The 26,039-nt window shown below is 43.0% G+C and overlaps 1 protein-coding gene across 5 annotated transcripts in view; it reads left to right on the forward strand.

Moving 5' to 3' along the window:
- LOC135783420 (uncharacterized) overlaps positions 1–21,879 on the forward strand; it is a 36,529-nt gene extending 14,650 nt beyond the window's left edge. Inside the window, exons 8-22 of one of the 5 annotated variants that reach the window (XM_065294128.2) lie at positions 131–270; positions 392–653; positions 739–878; positions 1,001–1,262; positions 3,843–3,982; positions 4,104–4,365; positions 4,449–4,588; positions 4,711–4,972; positions 5,054–5,193; positions 5,317–5,578; positions 5,663–5,802; positions 13,439–13,700; positions 13,784–13,923; positions 20,433–20,694; positions 20,778–21,879. In XM_065294128.2, the coding sequence (XP_065150200.1) occupies positions 131–270; positions 392–653; positions 739–878; positions 1,001–1,262; positions 3,843–3,982; positions 4,104–4,365; positions 4,449–4,588; positions 4,711–4,972; positions 5,054–5,193; positions 5,317–5,578; positions 5,663–5,802; positions 13,439–13,700; positions 13,784–13,923; positions 20,433–20,694; positions 20,778–20,940 (2,977 nt within the window). In that variant the 3' untranslated portion in view covers positions 20,941–21,879. The remainder of the gene's footprint in view (positions 1–130; positions 271–391; positions 654–738; positions 879–1,000; positions 1,263–3,842; positions 3,983–4,103; positions 4,366–4,448; positions 4,589–4,710; positions 4,973–5,053; positions 5,194–5,316; positions 5,579–5,662; positions 5,803–13,438; positions 13,701–13,783; positions 13,924–20,432; positions 20,695–20,777) is intronic. The other 4 variants (XM_073811750.1, XM_065294129.2, XM_065294130.2 and 1 more) reach the window with 4 other exon arrangements.
- Positions 21,880–26,039: the final 4,160 nt, after the last annotated feature.

Consider the following 26,039-nt stretch of genomic DNA (forward strand, 5'->3'; position numbering starts at 1 on the left):
GCTAAAACTTCACAAGTCTAAAAACAAATACACTTACACGTTTCTGTAGACTCCTGTTGATGCTGTGAAAACATATGAGAGAAAACTCTCAATTTTACAGAGGATTATAAAGTTGTTGTTTTTCTCTTAGATATGCTGTGCTGAATGGTGTGGCAGCTGGTCAGTCTGTGTCTGTGTCTTGTCACAATATAAACGGACGATATGTGAACGTCATCATACCTGGATGTTCAAAAATTCTTTCTCTTGCTAAAGTGGAGGTGTATCAGGCAGGTACGGTCGTTCCATTAGCATTAAGTCTGGTCAACTTTAAAGCTTTTTAACTCCTAAGCCTGCACATCCCACATGAGATCTTTTAATGGTGTTGGTCTAATTCTCATTTTATCTTTTCTAGAGGATTTGGCATTAAGAGGACGGGCTGTACAGTCATCCACAGCATATGGTTGGGTAGCATCAAATGCCATTGACAATTTACCCTTCACCTGCACCCATACTGACACATCTGATAACCCCTGGTGGAGACTGGATCTTCTGGATTCTTACTATATCTCTACAGTTGTCATCACTAACAGAAAAGACTGCTGTGCGGAGCGACTCAATGGAGCAGAAATACGTATCGGAAACTCTTTGGAAAACAACGGCAACAATAATCCCAGGTAAAGTTATTGATGCTGTGAAAACATGTTAAAGAGAAAACTCTCAATTTTACAGAGGATTATAAAGTTGTTGTTTTTCTATTAGATATGCTGTGCTGAATGGTGTGGCAGCGGGTCAGTCTGTGTCTGTGTCCTGTCACAATTCGAACGGACGATATGTGAACGTCATCATACCTGGACATTCAAAAATTCTTTCTCTTGCTAAAGTGGAGGTGTATAAGGCAGGTACGGTCGTTCCATTAGTATTAAGTCTGGTCAACTTTAAAGCTTATTAACTCCTAAGCCTGCACATCCCCACATGAGATCTATTAATGGTGTTGGTCTTATTCTCATTTCGTCTTTTCTAGAGGATTTGGCATTAAGAGGACGGGCTGTGCAGTCATCCACAGGATATGGTTGGGAAGCATCAAATGCCATTGACAATTTACCCTTCACCTGCACCCATACAGACACATCTGATAACCCCTGGTGGAGACTGGATCTTCTGGATTCTTACTACATCTCTACAGTCGTCATCACTAACAGAAAAGACTGCTGTGCGGAGCGCCTCAACGGAGCAGAAATTCGTATCGGAAACTCTTTGGAAAACAATGGAAACAATAATCCCAGGTTACATTTACATTTACAATTAGTCATTTAACAGACGCTTTTGTCCAAAGTGACTTACAAATAAGGTAAACAATAGAAGCAATTATAGCGACACAAGAACAACAATACATAAGTGCATTGGAAATAGTCTCATCAAGTTCAACACAGTATACATAGACGAGGGTTGGTTAGTAATTTTTTTTTTAAGAAATGTACAGATAAAGAGAAAGAAAAAATAAAGAGAGATAGTAAGTCCTATATTAGGAAGTGAGGTAATGGCGAAAGAGATGGGTTTGTAGCCGAGTCTTAAAGACGGCTATAGAGTCAGCAGATCGTGTTGGGACCGGCAGATCATTCCACAGTTGTGGAACAGCTCCTGAGAAAGTACGCCCTAATGTTTTTTCCCTTTATGAGATTCCACCACAAGTCGTAGCTCGGTGGCATAGCGCAGGGATCAAGAGGGGCACATAAGGCTGTATAAGTAAGTGAAGGTAAGGGGGTGCTGACCCAGTGGTGGTTTTAAAGGCCAGGAGCAGAGCTTTAAATTTATGCGAGCTGCTATAGGAACCCAGTGTAACTTGATAAAGAGAGAAGTGACGTGCGCCCTCTTTGGCTCATTGAAGACCACTCTTGCTGGTAGCACATTGCAGTAGTCCAGCCTGGACAGGACAAGAGCTTGGACCAGGACCTGCGTAGCGTGCTCATTTAGGAAAGGTCTAATTTTCCTAATATTGTTGAGGATGAACCTACAAGAGCAAGCGGTGCTGGCAACATGCTCCGTGAAGCTAAGCTGATCATCAATGAACACTCCCAGGTTTTTGTCCGTCCTGGAAGGCGAGATGGTCGAGGAACCTAGCTGTATGGAAAGGTTGTGCTGAATCTTTGGTTCAGATTATATGACAAACAGTTCTGTATTCGCAAGGGTTAACCTGGAGATGGTGATCCCTTATCCAGAGTGAGATTTCCCCCAAGCATGCCGAGATGCGGGCAGAAACCGTGGGATCATCAGGGTGGTGATGAGTTGAGTGTCGTCCCCATAGCAGTGGTAGGAAAAGCCATGTTTTCGAATGACAGAGCCTAGGGATGTTATGTATATCGAAAAGAGCTGTTGTTCAAACACAGAGCCTTGAGGCACCCTGTTATCGAGACGTTGTGGTTCGGAGACGTCACCTTCCAGGATACCCAAAATGACCTGCCTGAGAGGTACGACTTGAACCATAGAAGAGCTGTGTCAGAGACACCCATAGCCATGAGGGTCGACAGGAGGATGTGGTGATTAACCGTGTCAAAAGCGTCAGATAGATGCAGTAAGATCAGCACAGATGATTATGAGGCTGCCCTTGCCTGCCTTAGGGCTTCAATGACTGAGAGCAGTGCAGTCTCAGTGGAGTGGCCACTTTTGAAACCAGACTGATTGCTATCGAGGAGGTTATTTTGTGTGAAGAAAGAGGAGAGCTGGTTGAACTCAACACGTTTAAGAGTCTTGGCAATGAAGGGAAAAAAAAAGAAACGGGTCTGTAGTTCTCTAGCATAGCAGGATTGAGTGTGGGTTTCTTCAGCAACGAGGTTATCCGAGCCTCTTTAAATTCAACAGGGAAGGTGCCAGTGGAATGGGATGAATTGATAATGTGGGTGAGAGCAGGGATAACTGACAGATAGATGGCCTGAAGGAGATGGGTGGGTATGGGATCTAGCGGGCAGGTAGTCGGATGGTTAGAAGCAAAGACCTTGGAAACATCCGCTTCAGATAGGAGAGAAGGAGGGGAGGGAGCATGTCTCAGAGGTTTGAGCATGCGCAAGAAGCGGCAGCTCGGAGAACTGACTGCTGATAGTTTTCGTTTTCTTCACAAAGAAGAAAGCAAAATAATCAGCCGTTAAGTTGAATAAGGGTGGGGGGGCAGGGGGACAAAGAAGAGTAGAGAAGGTCTTGAAGAGAATGTGAGAGTCAGGTGAGTTGTTAATCTTTGAATGGTAGTATAGGGTCTTAGCAGAGGAGATATCCGTGGAGAAGGAGGCAAGAAGAGACTACTAGAGACAGAGGTCAGAAGGATCTTTCGATCAGCGCCCCTTCCTCTCTGCAGCCCTAAGTGTTGAGCGATGCTCACGGAGAACCTCAGATAGCCAAGGGGCAGGTGGTGTGGCCCTGGCCGGTCCAGATGTTAGAGGGCATAATGTTTCTAAGCAGGATGTAAGAGTGGAACAAAGTGTGTCGGCGGCGTTGTCAGTATCTAACAGAGAGAGCTGGTTGGGAGGGGGGCTGCACGCGACTGCTGCCGCGGTGGACTGACTGCTTTAATAAGTGCTTCAATTGTGGACTGAACTTAGCAGGCCACGCCCGATAACAATCAACAACTAAGTTAATGGCCGAAACTACTGTAATACACTAACACACGCGAGGGCGCACCGGAACAAACGCAATTGCAGCACGTGAGACAAAGGTAAACAAGAGAGCGTTTCTTAGCAATGACACTGTGCTAAATCTTCACAAGTCTAAAAACAAATACACTTACACGTTTCTGTAGACTCATGTTGATGCTGGGAAAACATGTGAGAGAAAACTCAATTTTACAGAGGATTATAAAGTTGATGTTTTTCTCATAGATATGCTGTGCTGAATGGTGTGCCAGCTGGTCAGTCTGTGTCTGTGTCCGGTCACAATATGAACGGGCGATATGTGAATGTCATCATACCTGGAAGTTCAAAAATTCTTTCTCTTGCTAAAGTGGAGGTGTATAAGGCAGGTACGGTCGTTCCATTAGCATTAAGTCTGGTCAACTTTAAAGCTTTTTAACTCCTAAGCCTGCACATCCCACATGAGATCTTTTAATGGTGTTGGTCTAATTCTCATTTTATCTTTTCTAGAGGATTTGGCATTAAGAGGACGGGCTGTACAGTCATCCACAGGATATGGTTGGGAAGCATCAAATGCCATTGACAATTTACCATTCACCTGCACCCATACTGACACATCTGATAACCCCTGGTGGAGACTGGATCTTCTGGATTCTTACTACATCTCTACAGTCGTCATCACTAACAGAAAAGACTGCTGTGCGGAGCGACTCAATGGAGCAGAAATTCGTATCGGAAACTCTTTGGAAAACAACGGCAACAATAATCCCAGGTGAAGTTATTGATGCTGTGAAAACATGTGAGAGAAAACTCTCAATTTTACAGAGATTTATAAAGTTGTTGTTTTTCTCTTAGATATGCTGTGCTGAATGGTTTGGCAGCGGGTCAGTCTGTGTCTGTGTCCTGTCACAATATAAACGGACGTTATGTGAACGTCATCATACCTGGACGTTCAAAAATTCTTTCTATTGCTAAAGTGGAGGTGTATCAGGCAGGTACGGTCTTTCCATTAGTATTAAGTCTGGTCAACTTTAAAGCTAATTAACTCCTAAGCCTGCACATCCCCACATGAGATCTATTAATGGTGTTTGTCTAATTCTCATTTTATCTTTTCTAGAGGATTTGGCATTAAGAGGACGGGCTGTACAGTCATCCACAGCATATGGTTGGGTAGCATCAAATGCCATTGACAATTTACCCTTCACCTGCACCCATACTGACACATCTGATAACCCCTGGTGGAGACTGGATCTTCTGGATTCTTACTACATCTCTACAGTCGTCATCACAAACAGAAAAGACTGCTGTGCGGAGCGACTCAACGGAGCAGAAATTCGTATTGGAAACTCTTTGGAAAACAACTGCAACAATAATCCCAGGTGAAGTTATTGATGCTGTGAAAACGTGTGAGAAAACTCTCAACTTTACAGAGATTTATAAAGTTGTTGTTTTTCTCTTAGATATGCTGTGCTGAATGGTGTGGCAGCGGGTCAGTCTGTGTCTGTGTCCTGTCACAATATAAACGGACGTTATGTGAACGTCATCATACCTGGACGTTCAAAAATTCTTTCTCTTGCTAAAGTGGAGGTGTATCAGGCAGGTACGGTCTTTCCATTAGTATAAAAGTCTGGTCAACTTTAAAGCTTATTAACTCCTAAGCCTGCACATCCCCACATGAGATCTATTAATGGTGTTGGTCTAATTCTCATTTCATCTTTTCTAGAGGATTTGGCATTAAGAGGACGGGCTGTGCAGTCATCCACAGCATATGGTTGGGTAGCATCAAATGCCATTGACAATTTACCCTTAACCTGCACCCATACTGACACATCTGATAACCCCTGGTGGAGACTGGATCTTCTGGATTCTTACTACATCTCTACAGTCGTCATAACTAACAGAAAAGACTGCTGTGCGGAGCGACTCAACGGAGCAGAAATTCGTATCGGAAACTCTCTAAAAAACAATGGCAACAATAATCCCAGGTCAAGTTATTGATGTTTTTAAAACATGTGAGAGAAAACTTTCAATTTTACAAAGGGATTATAAAGTTGTTGTTTTTATCTTAGATGTGTTGTGCTGAATGGTGTTGCAGCGGGTCAGTCTGTGTCTGTGTCCTGTCACAATATGAACGGACGATATGTGAACGTCATCATACCTGGAAGTTCAAAAATTCTTTCTCTTGCTAAAGTGGAGGTGTATAAAGCAGGTACAATCATTCTTAGTCTTGTTGAACCATTAGTGTAAAGTCTGGTCAACTTTAAAGCTTATTAAACTAGATGAGAGGAAAAAGTTGAATTTCCAAAATAGTTTTGAAATCTCTTATCTCCTCTTCTTCCGCTCAGAGCGGAAGCCCGGTCCTGCATTTATTGTCATCCGAGGAAGTTGATATTATGTCTGTGAATGTGGTAGATGCTGAGGAGCCTTCTCATTCGTCCCCTGCATGTGATGACTTATTAAAGGTTGTTACTAACGCAGTGGCTTGCTTGCTGTCGAGGTCATGGTCATGGAAAGCTCCACATTCGGCCCGTGTTCATGCCCCTCACGCCACCATGTATTCCAACATTGTGGGAATGGGTGAGCATGGATATTTAACAATGCCCCGGGTGGAGCAGATGCTCGCGAGCTAAAATCGTCTTTATCGGCCAAAGCCTATAAATTTGCAGGGCAGGCTGGGGCTTCTCTGCATACTCTAGCTGGCCTGCAGGCGAACCAAGCAGAAATGCTTAAAGATTTAGATGGAGAGGCGGGGGGTACATAGAATATGATGTTCCTCATGTAAGGGAGTCAGGGTTTTACAGCCGCTATTTCATAGTTCCAAAGAAAGACGGGGGTTACGTCCTATTTTAGATCTGCGCCATCTAAATCCGTCTGTTGCAAAATTAAAGTTCAAGATGTTAACTATAAAGCAGATTGTCACACAAATCAGATATGAGGACCGGTTTGTGAGGATAGATGTAAAAGAAGTGTATTTTCACATATGTATCCTTTCGCAAAACAGGAGATTCTTGAGGTTCGCTTTCGGGTGTGTGGCTTACCAATATTTGGTTCTCCCTTTTGGTCCATCTCTGTCATCCATGCATTTACAAAATGCATGGATGCAGCGCTGGCTCTGTTGCGACTCCGGGGCATCCGTGTCTTAAACTACATAGATGATTGGTTAATTTTAGCCCAATCAGAGGGTATGGCAGCGCAGCATGGAGATGCTGTGTTGACCCACATGAGACAACTGGGGTTAAGGCTAAATGCCAAGAAAAGCGTGCTCTCTCCAGCACAGATGCAGGCATTCAGCAACAATGCAGGGACATCTGTCCCCTGCTTGTGTCAAATCTATTATTTCGGCTGTAGGCAGAATGAAGTTAGGCACACACTGTAAAACAGTTTCAGAGGCTATTGGGGCTGATGGCAGCAGCGTCCAATGTGATACCCCTTGGGCTGCTTCACATGAGACCGCTACAGTGGTGGCCAAAAACCAAAGGGTTTTCCCCGAGGGTCAACCCGCTACGTATGATCAAGGTCACGCGCAGATGTTTTTGTGCCTTAGATCTGTGGAAGATACCATGGTTTCTCTCCCAAGGGCTGATTCTGGGAGCTCAGTATTGTCGTGTTACGCTGACAACAGATGCCTCCCTCACAGGCTGGGGAGCAATTATGGAAGGCCATGTGGACCACAGATTATGTAAAGCCAATCAGCTCTACTGGCACAAAAATTGTCTAGAGATGATGGCGTTGCTTTATGCTCTGAGATGTTTTATCTCTCACCTGCAGGGCCATCACGTGTTAGTCCGGGAAGACAACACGTCGGTAGTCGCGTATATCAACCACCAGGGGGGTTTGCGTTCACGCCCTTTGTACAAATTGGCGTGACCTATCGGTACAGTTTTGGAGTTTCTGCAGGAAAATTTCACCGCAGGGTTATCTCCTTCTAGGCTGAAGGTGTATTTGGTGGCCATATCATCCTACCATGTCCCTTTGGGTGGGCAGCCCCTCGGGAGAGACCCGCTGGTGGTTCGCTTCCTTCGTGGCACTTGGAGGCTGAGGCCTGTGGTCCATCTCAGGGTTCCAGCCTAGAACCTGGCTGTTGTGCTGGAGGGTCTATCCATGGCTTCGTTTGAGCCTATTGAGACCGTTCCAGTCAAGTTTGTGGCACTTAAGACAGTACTTCTGCTGGCAGTCACTTCTCTGAGGAGGGTGGGTGACCTTCAGGCCCTGTCGGTTTCCCCTACATGTTTCAAATTCGCACCGGGGATGGTTAAGGCTTTCTTGTACCCAAGGCCTGGCTATGTGCCTAAGGCATCGACTAATGTGCCACAGCCTGTCATACTGCAAGCCCTCTGTCCTCCCTGGTTTAGGGATAGAAATCAGGAAAAGCTTAACTTGGTCTATTCAGTTACGAGACCTCGGACAGCCTTCGCCTGTTGCTTCAATGCAGGATGTCTGTGATATGGCAGGCTGGTCCTCTCCACTCATGTTTGTTTAGTTCTATGAGTGAGATGTTGGCGCTACACCTGGAGCCCAGGTGCTTATGTCTTAGCTGTGCATTTTTCTACACACAGACAGGCACTTGGTAGTATGGTGTTTTGGTACATCGTTCCCAAAGCATAGCTTCGACGACGCAGCTCAAGTTAGAGTTCTCAACGGGTCGGGTCGGCCCGACGGGACCCGCGGGTTCGGGCCGGGTTCGGGTCAAAAATATTAGCAAATGACTCAGGTCGGGTCGGACCGCGGGCTTAATATTTTCTGCTCAGTGAAAAAAATATTAATCATTCATCGCTGCTGTTCACCGTAAAGAAAGTCTTGCTTCTGTGTGCTGCGAGTGCGTGCATCATGGAAAGGGGCGGGGGCAGATCTGACGCCGCTGCGTGCACGCTTTTAACCTGGAGAAGAAGAGAGGATGGAGTTGGTTAAAAGCAAACTTGCCGCAGGTGAATTTACCGTCGCTTGTACAGGAGTAGGAAAATCAGAGGTCTGGAAAGTGTTTGGAGTGGTGCTGGATACTGAAGGAAATCCTACAGGTTATGTGCAATGCTCAAAATGCAAGGTGCTTATGAAATATGACAGCAAAAAAACAGGGTCGTCCAGCCTGAGCCGCCATATATTAAACTGTGGGCATTCGACGACCACCACCACGACGCAGCAGCAATCAATGACGAAGTTCATGGCCAAAAATATCCCCCTTAAAACAAAACAGGCAGTTACAGATAAATGCGTTTACATGTGCGCCAAAGACATTAGGCCATTTTATTTTGTTCAAGGAGACTGCTTAGAACTTGCACAGGAGCTCATAAATGTTGGTGCAACACATGGCAGAGTTGCCGCAAGCTCTGTCCTCCCATCTCCCATCACAGTAGCATCACACTGTCGGAATTTGGCAGAGGAAAAAAGAGAAAAGTTTGCGAAGCAGGTGAAAGAGATCCTGAACAAAGGAGGAAAAGTGGGAATGTCTACAGATATGTGGACAGACGACTTCAGAAAGATTCACTATCTGTCAATAACGTGCCACTATGTTACAGAAGATTTTGAATTGATCGAAAAGAATCTGACCACGGCAACGTTTCCTGTGGATGAGAAAAAAACGGGCGATAACATCAAGAGGGAGCTGATCAAGCTTTTGGTCACCAAGTTCGGGTTCGACCCACTGTCATTAAAAGACATTGTTTGGGTTACAGACCAGGGAGCAAATGTAGTTAATACTCTCAGGTCATACACGAGACATGACTGTATGGACCACGTCCTCAACACTGTCCTTCGCCATGGACTTGATAATGATGCACTGACGCAGGTGGCCCCTGACTTCGCTGAAACAGTGACAGCAGCAAAGGCGCTTGTCAGGTATAGGAAGAAATGTTTTACTCTTATAATATTATTAGTATCCATTTATTTCCCCATTGGTAAATTATGGTAACGCTTTATATTACCACACGCAATATACCACGTAATTAAACCGAATTTACAGCGTACAATGACAGTGCATAAAGTGTTCTTAAAAATGCTTGTATTGACGCATGTTGCAAAGTTTCGTTCTACCAATAATAAGACCTATTAAATGAACAAATAGCGTGCAGCTTTGTTGTCACTGTTGTGTGATTTCAAATAAAAAGTTTTTAACAAGAGTTTCAGATTGCAAAGCAACACTTGAAATATGCCCGCAAATGTTACAGTTACCTGGTAAATAGGGAATAAGTTGCTATTTTTATTGTACTTGCCTTAAAACACAGATAACTACATTAAATCAGCTGAACTTGCTATTAAAACCATATTAGTAATATAGGCTACTAAAATAAAAGTGATTTGCTGTTATATTAATTTGCCGACGTGGCTCGTAGATATGACGGACGGTATACAATATTTTTATCAGATAAGTAGCGAATATAAAAATTCACAATAAAATACAATTTCCCCATATTGCCTAAGGTCATACATTACAATAGGAACCCTGTAATAAAATACTTAACGTATAATTGTCCATATTTTACCCCCTTATAACCCAAAACTTAACATATGTTATTATACATACATACATACATACATACATATAAGTATGTACGTAGAGGTACTCTGTTGTTACAAATACGCAGTAAATTAGATTTAATTATGCGGTACATTGCTGGTCCTAATATAAAGTGTTACCTAAATTATTAATATAATATGCATCTTTGTGTTTGATTATCACTACTAGGTTACTCATTTGTGTAACAGCGGCACTCTCTTATTGTCTCTACAGATATGTAAAGCAGTCGGGAATGACAGCGCAGCTCTCAAAGACCATCCTGCAGATGGTAGATACACGCTTCAGCACTGTGTATTTGACCCTTAAATCCATAAGTGACATTTACGCGGAGCTGCAGGAAAAATTGGAAGCGCGTGGAGAGAGTGACAGGATTGAAAAAATATCCCCCGACACTTTGGGCATGCTGGTGTCATTTTTAAAGCCCTTTTATGATGCTCAGCGTGAACTGGAGGGGGACAAATATCCCACACTGCATCTTGCGCTGCTATGGGTAGAGCGACTCCGACACCACTGCCAGCAAAATGCCAATGATACTGCCCAGCTGGCGGCAGTGCGTTAACGCCATGCGCACTGGTTGCAGGAAAAAATGGCCAAGTCTATCACTGATCTCCACAAAGCTGCAACATTCTTGTGGCTGAAATTTAACCAGTTGCGGATGCTGCCCGCTGACCAACGGGTAAATGTGCAACAATACGTAAAGTCCCGCCTGTCAGCTGCGCAGCAACCGGTACCCGAGGGTCCAGGTGAAGCGAGCCAGGAGACGAGTGCTTCGTCGTCGTCGGCAGCAGCAAAGAAGAACACCGCGCTTTGATGAATGGGAAAATGTATTCGGGGAAACCGAATCAGAAGAGGATGAGGTGGACAATTACGTCCGCCAGAGGCCAACAATGACCGACGATCAGGACCTGCTGGGCTGGTGGAAGACCAACAGCAGCGTGTATCCCAAACTGGCTCAGTTGGCACGGCAGGTGCTCTGTGTGCCGGCTAGCAGCAGTAGCAGCGAGAGGGTATTCAGTGTCGCTGGCCGTACCATTGAAGAAAGGAGAACACGCCTCAGTCCATCCACTGTGGACGCATTACTGTTTCTTCACGATGCCTTATAAGTATATTATGTTTGTAGGCTAGACCTATTTTGTTTAAAAACTCTTCAAAAATTGTTTGGTGTGAAACGTAGCCCGCCCGCTGGCTGGGTACATGTTTAAGAATTATTTTTATTTATTATTGTGTGATTTTTATTTAAGGCATATTTAAATAGCCTATTTATAATATATTTAAAGTTTATTTTTCAGTTGTTTATATTGTTAAAAGTTCTGAACATTAAAGGTTGATTTAAATTCCCGTCTCCGTCTGCTGGTCATGATAATACGTGTATGAAAAGGAAAGGGGGGGGGGGGGGCGTCGGGCTGCGAGTCGGGTTCGGGCAGATAATTCATGTTGATGTGTCGGGTTATATCGGGTCCGGGCTTTAAAAGCCACGGGTCAGGTCGGGTCGTAATTTTCAGGCCCGTTGAGAACTCTAGCTCAAGTTCCCTCAAAGGGGAATGTCTCAGGTTACTAATGTAACCATTGTTCCCTGAGAAGGGAACGAGACGCTGCGTCTCCCTGCCGTACTCCCTGCATCCCTGTCATGCCTTGCTTCGGCACAATCTAGCTGAAGCCGGCGTTGCCAGTTGCTCCTTTTATAGCTTCCTGGTTCCCACGTCACTCGCCCATGACGTGTCAGTTGCCCATTGGTTTGATTTGACATATGTGCTTCAGATGCAGTCACGCAGAGGGCATTCCCATAGCGTAGCTTCGGCGACGCAGCGTCTCATTCCCTTCTCTGGGGAACAAAGATTACATTAGTAATCTGAGACGTTTTGTTAATAAACAAAGCTGTGTTAGACGGTGTTTTTATTTCACATAATAAAAACACAGTCTAACACAGCTTTTGTTTATACACACTCCTGTCAAACACAACACAGACACACCTCTTATACACATCTCCACATGAACATCTATTAAATCCAAAATCGAAAATTAGCTGTATTGCAGTGTGTCATGTAGCTGTCCATCAATGTAAACAATGTGCGAAGTAGTTGAACCAAAAAGTGCACGATTAATAAAGTTATTGGCTTCTAAAGTAGGGAGTCGACTCTGCATCGCTGAAACGAGTCATCATATGGATTGAATCTCCTTCCTGTCTTTATCTAGGTAATACGAACACTTTGCATAATAATCTCTGCCTACAGCCTTGCCTGTTATGTTCCGAGCCTCCGAGTTAAGGTATACAGCGTCGGTGTTGTTCCCAGACAGTTTTTTCACAACCGAAGACTCCGTTTCCATGGTTACTTATAACAGATCACCGCGTCAAAATTAAAGGCTCTCCGGAAAAATTTATTTAAAAGTCATTTTGGTTACATTTGGCAATCTTTAAAGACATGTTTACTGATTGTTGAGACACTGCATGGTTTGCTTTGCCCCTGGCCCACAAGTGTCACTCGAAGCTGTGGGCGGGGCTACAAAAGTGGTCATTGTATTTGGGTTTGGGGAGGTGTTTCAATTCTACTTTGACATCATATTTCTGCACATTCCTGAACCAACCGTTTTCTTGACTTGGTGCCAAAAACTGTTATATTTCAGTAAAGAGGACGTTTTCAGTTTTGAAACTTGCAGGATGTTCATTTAAGTATGATGACCTCTTATATAACAAATTATCAAGTTAAAATTGATTGTTCGATCCACCGCTCCTTTAAGTTACACCTGCTTAAATGAGTGTAAAAATGTTCATGTCTGTCATTGTTTTTATTGCTTGGATTAATGATGAATGATGTGCATTGATGTTGGTGTTTAAACTCTAATATACTGTCAGGGAGTTACGTTGGCAAGTGGCTAACACATGTTGCACTTTGGGTTTTGCTATGACCCGGTTAGCTTACATAAATGCTTAAATGAGTGTAAAAACTTTAGTTTCTGTCGTTGTTTTTATTGCTTAGATTAATTATGAATGATGTGTATTGATCTCGATAATGTCTTCTCAGTAAATGATATAAGCACATTTCAATACATGTTGCACTATTGTTGGTCTCTGCCACTGATCTGTGCGGAGACCGGGTCAGTTGACCAATCAGAGCAGGGTAGGCTACTGAAAGGTGGGCTTCACACAAATCGTTTGGGGATCTCTGAGAAATGGGGTAATTTTAAATTTATATTTTGAGAAAATTACAGTGTTTTTTGACCTCGCATGCATTTAAACCTGTTGTCCAGGACTTATAAACAGTAATAGGATGCTTAAAATTTGCATCTTACTGGCTCTTTAATGGTTTTGGTCTAATTCTCATTTCATCTTTTCTAGAGAATTTGGCATTAAAAGGACGGGCTGTACAGTCATCCACAGGATATGGTTGGGTAGCATCAAATGCCATTGACAATTCACCCTTAACCTGCACCCATACTGACACATCTGATAACCCCTGGTGGAGACTGGATCTTCTGGATTCTTACTACATCTCTAGAGTCGTCATCACTAACAGAAAAGACTGCTGTGCGGATCGACTCGACGGAGCAGAAATTCGTATTGGAAACTCTTTGGAAAACAACGGCAACAATAATCCCAGGTTAAATTATTGATGCTGTGAAAACATGTGAGAGAAAACTCTCAATTTTACAGACGATTATAAAGTTGTTGTTTTTCTCTTAGATGTGCTGTGCTGGATGGTGTGGCAGCGGGTCAGTCTGTGTCTGTGTCCTGTGACAATATGAACGGACGATATGTGAACGTCATCATACCTGGAAGTTCAAAAATTCTTTCTCTTGCTCAAGTGGAGGTGTATAAAGCAGGTACGGTCGTTCGTATTCTTGCTGAACCATTAGCTTAAAGTCAACTTTAAAGCTTACTACAGAACAAAATGGCAGGGAACAGTTCAGGGATCGTAGACACAATCACTCTGGACACTCTGAATAGCATCAGACTGCTATGACAGCTAGACCTAGATTAACAGCTAAGCTAAAAGCTAACCCATGCAGAACCCCGCTTCCATCCATTCTGCTTGCAAATGTCCGGTCTGTGGACTATCTAAAGCTGGACCTTTCCACTAAACAGGAGATGAGAGAATGTTGTGCAATAGTTCTGACAGAAACATGGCTAAACCCTTCTGTTTCAGGTGACGCGAGTATAGAATGGCTAACAATGTTCAGGTCAGATAGGAGCTGTGTTCTCAGTGGAAAATCATGGGGTGGCGTTGTGTGTATTTACACAAACAACAGCTGGTGTAATAGTCCCACAGTGATCTCAAGTCATTGTTCTCTGGATGTAGAGTTTCTGTCTATTAAATGCAGACCTTTCTACCTGCCTAGAGAATATACAACTATCATTATTACACCAGTGTATATCCCACCTAGTGCAAATACCAAGAAGGTCCTGAATGTGCTCCACCGTTTCATCAGTGATTTGCAAGACTCACATCCGGAGGGTGTTTTTGTTGTAGCGCAGGAGATTTTAACCAAGCTAACATGGGGACAGTTCTCCCTCATTTCCATCAGTATGTGGATTTTGCCACTAGGGGTATAAACAGACTGCAGGGCTTAAAGTATTCCAGATCTCCGGCTTGAGGCCAGGTCTGGACTCCAGTGCAGGCAAAACTAGCAAATTACACTCGGAGGCACTTTCGGCACGGACGTGCTTGGAAAAAATGAGCGCGTCACTTCCATTATGAGTGTGCATACCATGCAGCTACATTGAATTAATGAACTGGTAATAATAATAACCGGTCCCCTTTAAACTACCACCTTGATTCACGAGTCAGCGGTCACAGCCAATGGGAGCATGATATTAGGTTGTCTTAGCCAATTACCTGAGAGGAGGGCGGGTCTTGTGCAGAAAGTGAACCAGTTCGCAGTTAGTTTATAGGCTACACACGCTATGGAGAATGAAGTTTATCAACCCAGAAAGAAATACATCTGCCTTGAAGAAGAAAGTAAAAACAAGTGGCACTGGGCATGGCTTGAAGAAAGAGGACAAAGCACGGTAAGGCTCTAGGCCAGTGGTCTCAAACTCCCGGCCCGCGCCTTCCCTCCCCTTCTATGCAGCCCGTGTCTGCTTTAAAAATATAATATAATCTGCCCCGCAGAAAGATTTTCATTTACTTAGTTTTATATTTGTTTAATTATTGATGTAAACTTTTAAGGGGCCTTTCACATGTCGCGTCTAAAAACGCGTGTTAAACGCGAGTCAATGCGATTCTTTTTCATTCCTAAGCGCGTGAGAGGCTGGGCGTCCTCCGTTGCAACGCAAACATGAGCGGCTCTCACTCTGACCAGCGAGGATAACGGAATACGTGATCAGATTTTATTGCTCATCTGCACCTCACTTCAATCATATCATTGTCACCATGAGATCAGTTAATCTGGTCGGGACTTTGAAGTGTTCGTCCAGAGAAGAACTGTACTGTAATTCGGGGTTACTCAACTGTTACTCAGAGAAAAGCTGTGCGGGGTTTGTTAGTTTAAGTCACAGCTTTTATTGGCGACACCTCATTAGCAGTGCGAGCGGGAGATGTAATGCAACGCATATTAAATTACGGATGAGGAAAAAGCCAAGTGCCCAGGTTATGAAAAGAGGAAAGATTAGAAGAAACGTGCAAAAGATAAAAGTAGCCTACAGTAGTCCATGTATCCAGCTCACTCAACTCAAAATAAGTGAATAATAAAGTATATCTAATATATCATTATGTTGCTTGCTATGCAGTTACACATGGAGCAGTAATATTAATTTTTACAGAGATCGAATATTCAAGTCCAAAATAAATGTATAGGCTATAATAGTTCATAAATGTATTCAGGAATTTAATTTGTTAGTTTAGTGCAAGGTTTTAATAGAAAAAGTTTGTATTTATTATTATTATTTTTATTATTATTATTATTATATTTATTAATTTAAGATAAGGTTTAGGAAAGATTTACGTACTCTTATAAATAAAGTATAAAATAGATTGAAAGCACTGTTTATATTTGTATGTATTATTATATGTTTAATAATAAAATTTAAATGCAGTACATATACAGAAATATTGTGTTTTTATGATAAAATAGCTCTACGTCCCTCCGACTAGATGTCCATCTCAGGAATGGCCCAAAGCCAGTTTGAGACCCCTGCTTTAGGCAATTGGTGCAGTAAAGTTCCGAAACCTGGAGCTTGTTTTTGCATAGTTTTTTGGCAAAATAAGTTGTTAATTAGTTGAAAATATGACTGTGCTGTTGCTCATAGAATTGGTTAAAAAACGGGCTTGGTAAAAGTCCTGGTTGAGCCACAAAAAGTTCATGCTCAGGATTTTTTTTCACTTTAAGCCCTGAGACTGGATTTAGCCTATACGGACTTAAAGAAGGCTTTTAAGGCAGTCCTTCGCCCTCACATTGGCTCTTGACCATCTCTCTGTGATGTTACTTTTTGCATACAGGACTATGCTTAATAGGAAAAAAACATATGTAAGGCAGATAAGAGTCCGGCCTGAGGGCGCTATGTCAGGATTGCTTTGACCATACGGACTGGGATTTATTCAAGGAGGCTCCAACTATTAATCAACATATTAATGTGGAAGAATATGCTGCATCTGTGTCTGCATATATTTAGAAGTGCACGGAGGATGTAGGTGTAACCAAGAATATCATTATCCGAGCCAATCAGAAGCACTGGATGATTGGCAAGGTACGTGCAATGCTAAATACACGAAATGCTGCTTTTAATGCTGGTGATATGGTCGTGCTCAGAACAGCAAGAGCCAACTTGAATCGGGCCATTAGGGCAGGGGATAAAGATTGTGACAGACTACAAGGCTGCTCCTCTACCCTGTGTGGACAACATATATTTTCTTAATGAACTTAATACATACTTTGGACATTTTGAAGCACTGAATAACACTTCTGCAAGGAAAAGTGTTCCTCATTCAGATGAGGAGGTACTTAGTCTCAACATAACTGCCGTCCGGAGGACCCTTAAAAAGTAAATGCTCAGAAGGCAGCAGGACCTGATAATATCCCAGGACGGGTGTTGAAAGAATGTGCTGATGAGCTGGCTCCTGTCCTCACAGACATTTTTAACACTTCATTGGATCAGGCTGTCGTTCCATTATGTTTAAAGACTGCTATTATAATACCAGTGCCCAAAAAATCCACAATAACATGCCTCAACCATTATCGTCCGGTTGCACTCACATAAATAATGATGAAGTGCTTTGAGAGGCTGGTGAAGGACCACATCATTTCTAGACTACCTCCTAAGTTTGATTCCTTCAAGTTTGCTTACCTACCCAACCGCTCCACAGAGGACGCTATATCATCTGTACTCCATCTGAGCCTGGTCCATTACTTTTCACCATGATGACCCATAACTGCTGTGCCAGGTTCAGTACAGATCATGTTGTGAAGTATGCGGATGACACGACAGTGGTGGGCCTCATTTAGGATGATGACAAACAGGCCTACAGAGAGGAGGTGAGGCAGCATGTGGACTGGGGCAATACAAATAACATGCTCCTAAACATCAGCGTCTTTATTGTCTGCTTCGGATGAGAAGAGCACAGTTTCCCTCTCCTATCCTCATCACTGTCTACAGAGGCATGATAGAGAGCATATTGACTAACTGCATCTCTGTATGGTCTGGGAACTGTAAAGCCTCTGACTGGAGGGCTGTGCAGAGAGTGGTGAGGACAGAGGAAAACATTATTGGCTCTTCACTGCTTCCATTCAGGACTTTGCACACAAACGCAGTCTGACTCGTGCTCAAAACATTGCAAAAGATTCCACATGTTCACTATGGACTGTTAATGCTGCTGCCCTCTGGGAAAAGGTTTCGCAGCATTCTGTAGTAGCTTTTATCCACAAGCTATTAGACTTCTTAAATCAGCAATAACCTCCTAACCATCTTATTTAACCAAATTATTTTTAGTGAGTCTTATTTGGGCTAGATGTGGACATTAAAAACTATATAGTAAGTGCAATAATTTTGTCTTCGATGCTGCTAAATATTATGTGTATTATTTAAATATGTATATGCTGCCATCATTTTTTTAGAGTTATATTCTTTATAGTGAGCATTGCTACAATTTTTATTATATTTTTATATACATATATTATTTTATATGTATATTTGGTGTGATTTTATGGTGTGTCAAATTGATGAGAGGAAAAAAGCCACATTCCAAAACAATTTTGAAATCTTCTATGTACAGAAAGGTATGTTTCGCTAAAAACAAAGACTAGATGGGTACATTTCCTGAAGAAAAGGTGAAGTGGTGCTTGCCGTGGCAAATTTTGGTGGACAATATCATCCAAGAATGATCATACTCTGAATCACAAGCAAAATGGTCCAACCTCCGTGTCTCTACGATATTTTCATGCAGAGATACACTCACCTAAAGAATTATTTGGAAACACCTGTTCGATTTCTCATTAATGCAAGTATCTAATCAACCAATCACATGGCAGTTGCTTCAATGCATTTAGGGGTGTGGTCCTGGTCAAGACAATCTCCTGAACTCCAAACTGAATGTCAGAATGGCAAAGAAAGGTGATTTTAAGCAATTTTGAGTGTGGCATGGTTGTTGGTGCTGGACGGGCCGGTCTGAGTATTTCACAATCTGCTCAGTTCACACACAACCATTTCTAGGGTTTACAAATAATGTTGTGAAAAGGAAAAAAACATCCAGTATGCGGCAGTCCTGTGGGCGAAAATACCTTGTTGATGCTAGAGGTCAGAGGAGAATGGGCTGACTGATTCAAGCTGATAGAAGAGCAACTTTGACTGAAATAACCACTCGTTACAACCGAGGTATGCAGCAAAGCATTTGTGAAGCCACAACACGCACAACCTTGAGGCAGATGGGCTAAAACAGCAGAAGACCCCACTGGGTACCACTCATCTCCACTACAGATGTAATAGGGAAAAGAGGCTACAAGCTCACCAAAATTGGACAGTTAAATGTTGCCTGGTCTGATGAGTCTCGATTTCTGTTGAGTCATTCAGATGGTAGAGTCAGAATTTGGCGTAAACAGAATGAGAATATGGATCCATCATGCCTTGTTACCACTGTGCTGGCTGGTGGTAGTGGTGTAATGGTGTGGGGGAAGTTTTCTTGGCACCCTTTAGGCCCCTTAGTGGGCATCGTTTAAATGCCACGACCTACCTGAGAATTGTTTCTGACCAAGTCCATCCCTTTATGACCACCATGTACCCATCCTCTGATGGCTACTTCCAGCTGGATAATGCACCATGTCACAAAGCTTGAATCATTTCAAATTGGTTTCTTGAACATGACAATGAGTTCACTGTACTAAAATGGCCCCCACAGTCACCAGATCTCAACCCAATAGAGCATCTTTGGGATGTGGTGGAACGTGAGCTTCGTTCCCTGGATGTGCATCCCACAAATCTCCATCAACTGCAAGATGCTATCCTATCAATATGGGCCAACATTTATGAAGAATGCTTTCAGCACCTTGTTGAATCAATGCTACGTAGAATTAAGGCAGTTCTGAAGGCGAAAGGGGGTCAAAACAGTATTAGTATGGTGTTCCTAATAATCTTTTAGGTAAGTGTATAATACTTTGTTTATTCGATTGCTAGGGTACTGTATTTGGTTGCTAGGGACAAATTGCCATCCACAAGTGATTATACTCCTAGTCAAGAGTAAAACTGTACAAACCCTGTGTCTCTACGATATTCGGATGTGGAGATATAGGTCTTTGTTTATTAGGTTGCTAGGGTGAATGATGATGCTCCATAAGCTACTTGCCAGCATTAATGATATAAACCAACCCCCTATGTTGCCATGACATTCAGATTTGGAGATATACCTCTTTGATCTTATGTTGCTAGGGTGCTCAAAAGTGGTTGCTAGGGGCGTGCCTTAGTACCTCTGTAAGAATCCTAAGAAACTGATTGGATGCCTGAGTAAAATCCTCGCTCCGACCAATGACCCATTCAATTTTTCGCAATGTTAAGTCAATGAGATTTTTCGGGTGGTTTACCCCCCCTTCGGAAATCCTGCACCCGATCGCTAATAAAAGTCACACCTCTCATCAATAAGCCGGACGATTTGAGCCAAAAAAAGTTTCCGCATGTAAGAAGAAAAATGTCCCTGAGGAATAATAATAGTGATGCTTTACATAAATGCAATCACCACGAATAATAAAAACACAGTCTAACACAGCTTTTATTTGTTTATCAACACTACTGTCAAACACAACACAGACACACCTCTTATACCCAGTCTTTATTTTAACCCCTAAGCCTGCACATCCCCACATGAGATCTATTAATGGTGTTGGTCTAATTCTCATTTTATCTTTTCTAGATGATTTGGCATTAAGAGGACGGGCTGTGCAGTCATCCACAGCATATGGTTGGGTAGCATCAAATGCCATTGACAATTCACCCTTAACCTGCACCCATACTGACACATCTGATAACCCCTGGTGGAGACTGGATCTTCTGGATTCTTACTACATCTCTACAGTCGTCATCACTAACAGAGGAGACTGCTGTGCGGAGCGACTCGACGGAGCAGAAATTCTAATCGGAAACTCTTTGGAAAACAACGGAAACAATAATCCCAGGTGAAGTTATTGATGCTATGAAAACATGTAAGAGAAAACTCTCAATTTTACAGACGATTATAAAGTTGTTGTTTTTCTCTTAGATGTGCTGTGCTGAATGGTGTGGCAGCGGGTCAGTCTGTGTCTGTGAACTGTCACAATAGAAACGGACGATACGTGAACGTCATCATACCTGGACGTTCAAAAATTCTTTCTCTTGCTAAAGTGGAGGTGTATCAGGCAGGTACAGGCGTTCTTAGGGGCTAATCACACCAAACACGCTTTATACCACTGCTATGCGGACGACACTCAACTAGGGATGTCCTGACCTGATCACGTGATAGGAAATCGGCCCTGATCACGTGGTTTCAGACTCGATCGGAAGTGGATGTTAACTCCCCATCAGGACTCGGATACATATGCAGGGTTTAAAATCCGGCGTTAAAGTCTCGCTCTGCTCTGCGCCAGTGTACGCGCTGCGCTGGAGCGTGTAAACCTGGGTTTAGAAACATGGACTTTCCCAAACACCCCTATCATTTCATCAGAAATGGACTGTTCCAAAAGTACGCGCTGAGGTTGCCAGGTAACGGAGCGGGAGAGAGAACCGTATAGCGGAGTTGGCTGCACATTGTAAATAGTTTATAGACAGAAACAGGTGGATTAAGTGCCAAATTATTGAAGTGTTTATTGATTATGTACACGTGTGCGTGCACAAACAAACAAACACCATTTGTTTGTTTTGTATTGTGATGGATCCTACCTTAGATATTTTTGTTTATTTCTAATCATTTATTTACATAATCATTTTATAATCATTAGTTATCCATATGACTTTTGTCCATATGATGTTTCAATACTAATATTATTATTATCAATTTCATTATTATCACTTTTATCATTATATTATTGTTTATTCATTTATTAACTCATTCATTAGATTTCTATATTTTATATGTCTTATTGATTTCATTATTGTTCAATCTCATGTTTGTGACGTTTCATGACCTGTCCTGTCTTTGTAAACAGAGATAGATAAAGAGAATGTTTATGGAAACCCAAGGTTTATGGGATGTTACTGTTAAGCAGTTTTGGTAGAACAATGCATGTTGAATTTTTACTCTGCAGACGAGGTTTGAACATGTAGACTTATGCAACTGAGACTGTTCAATAAAACTCTGTTCCTATTTATCATCAAATAACTTTGTCTCCTGCTTGCCTTGTGCTTTCTCTAGCTTTAATCGATTAACCTTTTAAGACGTTAAACGCTAATTTTGGTATTAACAGCTCTGCTGAGTAGCTGATATTTTCTGACGGGATCTGGCGTCCGGGCTGGATCCTAAATATTTTGTCTGGCGTAGAGAGCTGATCTAACAGTTTTGGCGTTGTCGACAGGATGGAATAACACTGCTGTTAACTCCATCTGATGTCGGGATTATTTCTCACACGACCAGATGGAGGAATGTCCCAGACCACTTGGCTTCTGACTCCGAGCCACGAATGAGATGGGGGTAACTCCAGGAGGTGTTCTCTCCTGACTCAACCACTTAAGCAAGAGTCGAGTGTGTTCTGTTCTGTTCTGACATTTCATAAAAAATTCAGTATGTACTGTGGAAGTAGTTTGACTACTGGGTCAGACTATATTATTTCTTCAGTTATGGAGCAGGCAGAAATTAAGCTAGATGCTGTAATTAAAATACTAACAGAACAGCTGAAAGAGCACTTTAAAAATCAAAAGTATGGGTAAAATTCAGAGAATCTAAACCAAAGAATTGAGACGGATCCCTTGGATTTTTGCCACTTTGTCTGAATGTAGAAATTGGGAAATGAAAATGCAATTAGACAGAGATAACACAACAGAGATAAAGAAGTTATGAGCGGAATGCTGAAGGAGTTACAAGACAAATGTCAAAAGTTAAAAGCTCAGCTTGAGAATGAAAAAACCTAACGGCTAATGTTCAAGTTACACAAAGAGTTGTTGATCAAGAGCAAATTACCCCGGTTTTACCAGACACTGGTAGGTACATTGATTCGACCACAGATTCAGATTTTGACACAGACAATGATGATCGCATTCCCAGCGGGTTCCAATGAGTATTTGGTTTTACTACTTCTACATTGTGCTTATCAATAAAGATCTGCTTTTCGCAAATTGCCATTTATAAACATAACCGGTGAGGGACAGGATTATAAGTTTGTGGTCCCCATGAGGAAACAATTATAAATCAAACAGAATGATGTTAATTGAAAATCTTAAGGTACAAGAAAGTTCTCTGTGATGGTTGGGGTTAGGGGAAGGGAATAGAACATACAGTTTTTACAGTATAAAAACCATTACGTCTATGGAATGTCCCCACAAAACATGTAAACCAGAATGTGTGTGTGTGTGTGTGTGTGTGTGCGTGCGTGCGTGCGTGCGTAACCCCATTCACACAGACCTTTGGTCCCAGAAAATACCCGTAAAATTGCCAGACAAGCATCTGTGTGAACACAAACTCGTCCCGTATATCTTCTGGGATCGTTGCCGGAAAGAGGACCTAGTCAGATACACGGAAAACCCTCTGTGTGAACAAGAAGCCGAAACAATGCCGTAATGGGCGTGTCATACCGAGGACGCGTGCGTCATCACAACAAAAGTTATGGTTCAGCTCCTTAAAACGAGAGATAACATGCATATAAACATTCACCACGAGAAATGTTGCAAACTAGATTGAAGCAGTTATCAAGAAATGATAAATGAGACGCATAAACAATGATGCACGTGCCATAGTGAGGACGCGTGTGTCATGGCAACATGAAGTTGGTTCAACTCTTTAAAATGAGGGATTTACAACATTCACGACGAGAAATGTCAGCAAACTGGACTGAAGCAGATATCAGGTAAGTTAGCTCGTTACTTACTGCGTTGAAACGGAGATCATTCAGCAGCATAAAAGAATATCGCGTCACATGCTCATTTGAGCTATAATAAACGAAAATCCCCGCGCATCATCCCAACAATATTTATTGTTCAGCTCCTCAAAACGGGGTTTTAAATGCATATAAACAATCACGATGAGAAATGTCTGAAAACTGTATTAAAGCAGAGATCAGGGAGCTCGTCAAATATCCATTCTGAACCTGAGATCATTCACCAGCATAGAGATCAGGGTGCTCGTCAAATATCCATTCTGAACCTGCGATCATTCACTAGCATAGAACTGTGCGTTCACGCATCCATGATGCATTTTCCGTGTATTTTCCGGAATGTCTGTGTGAAAAGGGCTTGTGTGTGTGTGTGTGTGTGTGTGTGTGTAAAGATAGGATGCTATTTTTGTCAGAACTGAGGGCATGAAGTGAGTGTATGAGTGCTTACTCACAAAACAAAATAATCTCTAAGAGATAGCAAGGGAGTTATTTTTGCTGGAGAGTATCTTTCTAAAGAAGATGTGCATATATTGCATAGCTCATGTATCTGTATCTGACCACTGTCGCGAGTCGCGCTCCTCCCTCTGTTTCCACCCCGAGGAGGTCCCAAAACACCCCAATGACCAGACAGACGAGAGATAAAAACAAAAAGAGGGGGATTTAAACATTTAAAAGAGTTCCTAGCGGGCGTCTCCTCGCCTCGCACGTGGCCCGGCAGGCATGTCCTCTGGCCTTCGTCTCTTAAGCTTGCACAGGGGGCATTCAGATAGGTATACAGGTGAGTACACTGGGCTTTTAACTTTGGGCGTACAGGGAGTCTTCGGGTGAGTACACTGGGCTTCTAGCTCTGGGCGTACAGGTGAGTATACTGGGCTCTTAGCTTTGTGCATACAGGTGAGTACACTGGGCTTTTCGCTTTGAGCGTACAGGGAGTATTCAGGTGAGTATACTGGGCTCTTAGCTTTGTGCATACAGGTGAGTACACTGGGCTTTGAGCGTACAGGGAGTATTCAGGTGAGTATACTGGGCTCTTAGCTTTGTGCATACAGGTGAGTACACTGGGCTTTGAGCGTACAGGGAGTATTCAGGTGAGTATACTGGGCTCTTAGCTTTGGGAGTACAGGTGAGTACACTGGCTTTTAGCTCTTGGGGAGTACAGGAAGAGTATACACATGCACACAGGCCTTTGGCTTTTCAACGTGCAGGTAGTTATACCATTGAACCCCCAGGCGTTGACTTCCCAACACACAGTGGAACAGTCCAACGACGATCCGGAGCCCTTAGCTCAGGACCTGCAGGCTAGTAGCAGAGAACACACAATTTCATTCACCATTATTACTCCAATGTACATATGGCGAGAGATACGACACCTCTTTACACAGGCAGGAAGGACAGAAGGGAACTGGGCATAGGCTGACATCCTCCACAGCGCCACCACCAAACGGTGAAGAAGGTTGGACGGGTCCTTCGGTCATGTACGTGTAGGGAACGGCTGTACACCACTCGACTCTTCTCATACAGGGCTCTTTCCTCGGCCTAGAATATGACCACTGACATACATTGACAAGAGCACAGCACTAGTGCACACACTTCAAAGGAGTCAAACACCGCACTCCACACACTCACAGTGGAATAGGGTTAGGGTCACAGCTTCGGCCCGGGCTCGGAGTCCTGGATAGTCGAACGACTGAGGCAGAGGACAAGCACGTGAAAGCGTCGAGGCCACAATCCTAGGGCTCTTCCTTCCTCTCTTCGGCCAGCTCCAGCACATCAACAGGGCCTCAAAACAACTGGGTGGTCAACAACACTTAATCTGGTAGACAGAGATACACTGGGACGATAGTATAAACAGCAATACAGATTGCAGTACAATAACAGGGGGGTTCCAAATGTGACGCACTGTTCTTTTAACTGCTCAATACCTCACTCTTCATTACAGATGTCCCATATATCCAAAGCAGTGTTCAAACAGAATACTCCATTCTCTTCCGTCACTGATTTCTCCCCTTAGACCTGTTTCCTGTGTCCTCCCAACATACAAGGTTCCTTCAAGACACACAGTCGAATCAATAACAACACTGCATGAATGAATGGTTTACTTAGCTCCATCTCCGTTTTCAACCCAAGTCTCCGTCTTGATTTCGCCCAGCCTGTAAATCCACACAGACACGTCTCCTCTAGCACACCGTAGTTTTCCGCTTCGCTCCCCGCCAACGTCGGAACAAACGTTGCTTTCCAAACTCCTTCCTTGAAGGCTACTTCTTCTCCACCATTGGCCTCTTCATCCAGACACTCGTCTTCACTCTCGGTTTTGAGCTTTCCCGTACCCGCCCCCTTTCAAATATCAATCCCAGCAAGGCTCTCAGAGCGAACTCCTTCCTGCTTCTCAAACGCCCTTTTTGTAAGCCTCCTCTCTTCTCCAAGGCCCAATCATTGCACGCCACATTCGCTTTGCACACCTG

Source organism: Paramisgurnus dabryanus, chromosome 2, assembly GCF_030506205.2.
Source record: "Paramisgurnus dabryanus chromosome 2, PD_genome_1.1, whole genome shotgun sequence".
NCBI lineage: Eukaryota > Metazoa > Chordata > Actinopteri > Cypriniformes > Cobitidae > Paramisgurnus > Paramisgurnus dabryanus.